General features: G+C 29.8%; 1 protein-coding gene across 2 annotated transcripts; it reads right to left on the bottom strand.

The window, feature by feature from the left end:
- Positions 1-2,797: 2,797 nt before the first annotated feature.
- LOC107477357 (ACT domain-containing protein ACR4) lies at positions 2,798-6,468 on the bottom strand. Of its 2 annotated transcripts, none has more exons than XM_016097355.3 (8): positions 6,327-6,468; positions 5,583-5,667; positions 5,452-5,497; positions 5,199-5,313; positions 4,886-4,953; positions 4,154-4,744; positions 3,936-4,040; positions 2,798-3,203 (listed from the first exon to the last, which is right to left on the bottom strand). In XM_016097355.3, exons 1-8 carry the CDS (start codon positions 6,328-6,330, stop codon positions 2,859-2,861), a joined length of 1,359 nt encoding a protein of 452 aa, XP_015952841.1. In that variant the 5' UTR covers positions 6,331-6,468; the 3' UTR covers positions 2,798-2,858. The 2 variants fall into 2 exon arrangements, with proteins under 2 accessions (XP_015952841.1, XP_015952850.1); XM_016097364.3 differs by having other exon boundaries at positions 5,583-5,655.
- Positions 6,469-7,803: the final 1,335 nt, after the last annotated feature.

Here is a 7,803-nt window from a genome sequence, read left to right as displayed (position 1 = left end):
AAATTGGTCTAAAAACTAATTTTGTTCACAATATTTAATTTTATGGTCTAAAATAAGTTACTTAGTAAAATAAAGTTGATGACCAAATTAGTTCATCAACAATAAGAATATATCAGATGATATGTAAAAAATATAATTATAATACGGTAATTAATATTATCATCTATGTTATCACTTCATTACACGTGGTTAAACTATGATATTTATGCATGGCACTTGGTTTTTTGATGTACTTTGAATCTTGTAGACGGTTTTAATATGTTTTAGTCCAATATATTTATTATTTAAATAAATTTAAATAATTTTCTATTGGATGGTATTAATAAGTCAACTTAGCTAGCCAAGCCTTTTAATTATTTTCTACTATGCTCATTGTAGAAATAAATACCATTCTATCTCTTTCTTCATAAAAATTTTCATTTAAAGTGGTATAATTTAAAATGTCTTGTTAATATGTGTATTAAGAAAACATTTTAAGAAAGCTAAAATAAAAAATGTTTGACTAAAAATTTTTGAAAAAAGAATTTTTCTTTTATATTTTTTATATATTAAATAAATAAAAACTTTAACAATTTTCAATTTCTATATTAGTGTACTCTTAAAATATGTTCTTGGCTAAGTTCTAGTTTAAAAGTAAAATACGTTCTTATTTTGGTTTTTAAAAAATTTCAGTTTTCAACCACAAAATAGATGAAGGAAAAATAATAACCTGTTAAAAACTAATTTTGTTTAATAAAATCCCATTATTACTAATATGAGTCAGACCCATTAGTTGTGGCTCATATTACTAATATGCTTGTTTTTTAAGCCCCGGGAAAATTAGTATATTTTTTTCTAAAATAAATCTCTTGAAACTAAATTCTCATAAATTATTGGTCATAAAACAAAAATTTTTTGAAGTAGTATGTACTTTTATCAAAATGAAATATTTATGGGATGAAAACCAAGTTTTATTTTTATTTTTGGTTTTTTATGGTATTTTCGTGTCCGACAAGTCAATGATTAATTCGTTTTGGATTAGAGCTCTGTTTAATGGCTTGTCGCTGACCAATGAATTGCTGCATGCATAAAGCATGATTTGAACTCCAACACTTGCTTAAACGAGCCAATAAATTAACTACTAAACTAATCGAATTTAATTTTTTATTTTTATTATTATTTTTTAAAATTGCTTGCCTTAATTTGCACAAAGGCCCAACGACTCCAATAAGTGTTTCTTTTATTTATAGCCCATTTTCTTAAGNNNTTGTTGGTATCATCAGATTCTGATTCCTCTTTGATTGGACTGGCCACCATGAAAATTCATTGTATAAAGTTCGTTGGAGAAGGTGGAAATATATTCCTTCAATTAAATGATTGATATTTGAATTTTATCATTAAAAATTTAATTAATTGAATCTAATTGAAGTATTATAAAAAACAATTGATATTTTCCAACGATTTTTTTTTCATTTTTAGAATTGAGAACTTTATCTTTAATTATGTGTTTGGTTTTGTTATTGATAAAAAGAAAGTCAAACAAAAAGCTAGTTAACCCATATAAATAAACTTTTTTTAAAATTTTCTTACAGTATTTTTTAATTCGATAGACTAAAAAATAATTATTTGCTCATCCACTATTATTGATTGATTAATGCTTTGTAAAAAATATTGGTTTTGGAAACCGAAATAAAATAAAAGTTTGGAAAATTTTTTATATGGAATGATCCATTTTTTTTTTTGGTTTATTAGAAAAAGAAAAGGTTAGGCGCCACTAACTTTGGTTTTGGAAGGAAGATATTCCTTGCAAAAAGTATGGGAATTGCACATAACTCCCACAAACATAGAAAATAAAAAATATCTCAAATTTCTGACTCAATACAGTGTCTTTCCATGTAATTCACCATTAAGAATCTTCAAATTAATTTATAATATGAATACAAGATTAGACTCAAACTAATATTTTAGGTTCTAGATTCTAGCTTATCAAATAAGACAAGGGGGAAAAAAGAGAAAAACAAAAGAATGATTATTAATTTATTATATTTATATAGACAATTTGCTGGAAGACTGAAAATGAAGTTGCTGATCATGATTCAATCATTCAATTTTTAAAATATCACTATTAGTGTCACAACTTAAATGTTGAACACAATAATCATATGCTAAATTTCATTTCTAAATTTTACTCCTTCCAGTACCTTAAGCTTAATAGTACCTTCGGATGATAGATTATAGAAAATTAATAAGTGTTGATTCAAATACAAGAAAAAAATCTTTAGTCACCAAAAAAACGAAAAAAAATTAAGATTTTGATTAATATATAGGTAATAATTTTGATTAAAAAAATTCATGTAAGATTAATACCTGTAACAAGAATGAACCTCTCCCTTTACCTAGATTTCTATATTCACAAAAAGTTCCTATATTTTAATTTATTTTCAACATCTAATTTCCTAATGTAAAGTAATACATGATTTTTATACTGAAGATATATAAAGCTTAAATCCTATTAATGTTATTAAAAATTATATATATTCAAATAATGTTCCTAAATTTTTCTAATTAAAAATAAATTCAAGAACAAGAATGAAGACACCAGATAAATCAGATCATGGTTGAGAAATTTATATACAAATTGTTTGATTCTTGACCTAATTGTTTCAATTGAATTACACAAATAAGGCTCAACCTGCTATCAACATCAATCCAACTTTATGATTGGATCCAATGATGAACAACAAAACCAAACCTTGAGAACCATTGAGAACAGAAACTTGAGGCTTGAATTTACACAATATAATTGTATCTAAAAAGGAAATAGATAGTGATAGAATCAAAGAAGAGAGCATATTTTACACTTTCACCAAACCTTATTCTCATGAATAAGACTTTATCAAACCAAAGTTAACAAAGGACCTTGATTTGAAAAACCCACCAAAGAGGAACCTTGTCGGAGAATCCTGTGTCGTTGCCGGTTCCAACTCTTCCGGCCTACCCTTTACTTTTAGTATGGTGTTTCCGATTGCTTGCCGAATGGTGTCTATGGTTTTAGAATCTACGGGGCAACCGGATGCGCCACTAACATAAAATGTGTTAACGGCTTTGCCACCTTTGGTCGTCACTTCCGCCCTGTTAACTGTGAGGCTGTTCTCTCGAAAGATACGCGTGACATCGGACAGAAGTCCAAATCTATCGGTTGTGCAGAGTTCTAGCTTCAAACCCTATATATGAAGAAAGTAATACATTAATTTTCAGATTATATGAACTGAAATAGTTTTCTAATCTTCAAATGTTTACATCATTCTTTATGGTATTTATTGTGTTGCTTGCAATAATTAATAGATTTAATTTCTATGCACTATTAGCATATTAAAAAAAATGAAAGAAAAAATTAAAACAGGTACTTTTGATGCGCAAAAATATTTTTTATTATACAGCCACTTAAGTGGTAAATTAACAATTAAAAAAATTTAATGATCACAACTCACAAAAATATTTTGGAAATCTACTTTTAAGGTTTGTTTATTTAGCAGGAAAAAAAAAAAGAAAACAAAAATATGCATGACTTGCATTTTGTATAAATAATTGAGAGATGAGTATTTATAGGGTAGTAAGACTTTTGGAGCATAGAATATTAATTAATTAGCAGAATCATACAGCGAAAGTCAAACCATAAAATATGATGGGTCATTTTCAATGTATGCTAGCTTCTGATTGAAATAATGCAGAAAATTCAGAAAATATAGGCTGAGTTTGGTTCTGATTCTTTTTAGAAAAAGTGATTTTAGTGAATACTGATTTTACAGAGAAGCTACTTACTTATCTTTTCCATAAAGATTTCAAATTAATTATTTTTCTTTAAAATTCTGATCATAGTATAAACTTATGCAAATAAATAAAAAGTGAAACTTTTGCTAGAAAAAGCGGAAAACAAACACACCCTAATGACGTACCTCGGATACTCTTCTCTGAATTGCAGCTTCAAGACACTGAATCACTCTTTGTCTTTCTGCATCCGATTTTACGGGGGATCCATCTATGTGTTTAATGTAATATTCCTGCATATAAAGACAGAAAGTATTTACCATTTTGCTTCATAAATGTCATTTAAACATATCGAAGGAATACACATGGTGCTCCAAGCGTGTATATGAGCATAATACATTAATACCTGAAATGCATTTGGACCCTCTGTATCGATACTTGCATGGAAAACCACATACTGCATATCTGTCAAAGTACAAACAATATCGAACAGAAGCTTTGCTCGATCCTTGCATCGGATAGTGACAACAGAGTAATCTTTGTCGGACCAATTCACAACGGTCACTTTTGGTCTTCTCTTCTCATCAAACTCATTGTCATCGGGTCGTTCATAATCCCTATCGGCAAACATCATCTGGTGAAGCCTTCTATCAGTATGCGTAACTTGTTCGGTGACTACACTGCTAGCTCCCCTGACTTTGTTGCCGCCACCAAGCACATTGGCTAGGAGTTCTTTAATTAGTGAAAGCCTTTGAGGGTCGGTGATTGCAGCGCCAGTTTCTTCGTCCGTTACATGCATCACGGAGGCTGCACGGGTATTGTGAGTCCACACCTCTGCATTGATTATGTTGCACTTGAGGTCGGTTAGCACCGCACTCACTTCTGAAAGCAATCCTGGCCTATCGCTTCCCATTAGTTCTATGGCGGTGTGGTCCATAGTTTGCTTGACTCCGACAGATCTCATGGACGATGTACAGCATGATTCTGGGCCGAGTGACTGAAAAGGATAAAACAAACAAACAAATAAACAAACAAGGTTGTCAAACTCGAGAACTCGTCAACTCAAATGATTTTAGGAGTTAATTCAAGAGCCTATTAACCACGGAAAACCAGTTAAAGATCACCGAATGAATCTAACCTTTCGAATGTAGTCCAGAATAGCTTCATCCATGACCTTGTTTCCGTCCTGGTCAGTGACATTAAACACTGGTACAATATAGCAAAACAATCAAGTTTTCTTGTCAAAATTTTTTTGATTATATGTATATTATTAAAACATAAAGTATCATGGAAATTAAATTGAATAAGAAATCCTCATATCCCCAAATATCACACACATGCGTGCGTGCGCGCAAGTGCACACATATTGACCTAAAATTTAATATATTTTCAGAATTCTCAATGTACTAGTAGTCTAATACTAGCAAAAGCAAGTGCGTCTTTGACATTACCATCCATGAACCATCCTCCATCTGAAGAGATGTAAGCCTTATTTACGATGAGGTTTAGATCGGTCAGAATTTGCACTACTTCAAGGAGTATTCCATGCTTGTTTGCACTATCCACCTGCGAAACAAACCGAATTTCATTAGCAAAAGGCACAAAAGTCTCAATAAGATGGCGAAAACCACGAATTATATAAACAAAAATGAATTGCAGAACTCCAAAAAATCGAAGAACTAGACATCGAATTCAACTCCATACCCTTATAACAGTGGCTTTCTTGCTGGATTCATTATCAATTACAACTCTGAAACGAGAAGCACACAAGTCAACAAATATGTGGAATCAAAAATTCAAACTAAGGGGGAAAAAACTTGAAGAAAATTTGGTACCTTGGTGGATTCATTCTTCTGAAGAGTTTCTCATATTCATCATCCATATAGTGAGAGAAACTCATATTAACCTCTGAAATTAAAGCTATTTATGCATGAGACAAGATAAATCAATCAGATGAAAGAGAAACATAACATTGAATTATAAAAAAGAAAACAAACACATAAAGCTATTGAAACTCAAAATTCCAAATAAAAGAAGTGATACAACACAAGTATAACAAGTAAATGAAGGAAAAAAAGCAGAACCACAAATGAAAAAAAGGTTGTAGATTAAGGGAAGTGTTAAGACTAAGACACGTGGTGTGGCATAGCTGTTTAATAATTATGCTTAAACAGAAGAAGGAATCAAGGAACAGAAAAACTCCATGAGTGTAAACCAAACAAGACAAAGAGAACAAAAACTCAAATCAAATCAACACTATGAGAATAACAATTCACACTCTCCCTTTATTTATTCATCTATTTTCTTTCCTATGGAACCAAATTAAAAAAGGAATTGATTGAACAAATTCGGTATTGCAAAGAACAGAACTTCCACCCAAGAAAAGAAAAATTCCCCCCAAAACGAAAACCCCATATTTTGTTTCTTAGCCATACAATTATGGATTCAAAGAAAATCAAAAAAGGAAAGAAAAAAATCAAACTTGATGTGGAAAAAGCAGCGATTAAGAAAACCCAGAAGGTAGAAAGAATGAACAAGTAAGAATTGAAGGGTAGAATAGGGATTAAGATAAGACATACCCATTGGAAGTGTTGGAAGATGATAAGCTTTTGTTGTTATAAGCGAAAGAAAGAGAAGAGAAGAGAAAGAGAAGAGTGCGTAGTTAAGTGGTTACTATATAACTCAGCGCAGTCACACACCCCTATTTTGCTGCCTTCATATTCTAACTTAGGAAACTTAATATTTTATATCATATCTACCTTTTTTTGGGGGTATAAAATGCTGAGTTAATACTCTTGTACTGAAATTTTTGGGTGGAATTTAAATTGATTTGTAAAATTATAATAGTCTCAATTTATATTTTATAAATTAATTATAATAATTTACGTTAGTTTTTGAATTAATTTTTGTGAATAATATATTGATTTTATACGTTAATTTATTAAATTTAAGATTTTTTATTTAAATTTTATGTAATTGAGATCTATTAAACTTTCTATAAATTTGACTAAATTTTCAATATTTTTATGAGATTATTAAATCTTCTATAAGTTTGACTAGATTTTTAATATTTTTATGAGACGAAAATAATAAGTTCAATTTAAAAATTTTGGAGCTTTGAAAATAACCGTCAAACTTTTATAAGCTCTAATATGTCTCGATCATATGAAATTTGGGCAAGAAATTCAAATCGGAGCAAAAATTCATGCGAGTTACCATTACAAATTTTGAAATCTAACAAGTCCATTGAAATTTCGAGAATCAAATTGAGTCTGATCTTAAATTTTAGAGACCAAACTAAATATTAACTCTATTAAACTAAAGACATTTAATAATAATAATAATAATAATAATAATAATAATAATTTACACTATATAATAATAGGACACGTCTAGATATTTTTTTCATCTAAATTTATCTAAGTATGTCTAACATTAACAAAAACCACTCTCATTAAAAGAGCGTTATTACATGTGCTTTTTCTTCTTCTCCTTCCCCACCACTCTTCTTCTTCTCTCCTGTGCTTCTTCTTCTTCTTCTTCTTTCAAATACACGCATACGCGTCCTCTTCTTTCAAATTCACGCATACCTCTTCCTCCTCCTCCTCCTTCTTCGCACACGTAGATTTTTCTTCTGCTTCTCCTTCTTCTCTTCTTCTTCTTCTTCTCCTCCTCTTTCGTTATTGTCATCACCAACAATACTAATTGCTAAATTGAATTGAATTGAATGGATGCAGGTGTTCTGAATTGATAATCTCTAAATTGTAGACATAGGTGTTTTGAAGTTGATTTTATATAATGGATAATGTTCCATTCATTTAGTGCTATACAATTGTTTCACCTTAATAACGTGTTCGGTTCATTATGCAGAAATCTGTTTTGAATTTGATTTTATATAATAGATAATGTTCCGTTGATTTAGTACTATACAATTGTTTCACCTTAATAATGTGTTTGATTTATTATGCAGAAAACTGTTTTGAATTTGATTTTATATAATAAATAATGTTCCGTTCATTTAGTACTATACAATTGTTTCACCTTAATAACATGTTC

Source organism: Arachis duranensis, unplaced genomic scaffold, assembly GCF_000817695.3.
Source record: "Arachis duranensis cultivar V14167 unplaced genomic scaffold, aradu.V14167.gnm2.J7QH unplaced_Scaffold_165934, whole genome shotgun sequence".
In the NCBI taxonomy this organism is placed as follows: Eukaryota; Viridiplantae; Streptophyta; class Magnoliopsida; order Fabales; family Fabaceae; genus Arachis; species Arachis duranensis.
The sequence above is the reverse complement of the archived record's forward strand: the minus strand, read 5'-3'. Positions and strand labels throughout refer to the sequence as shown.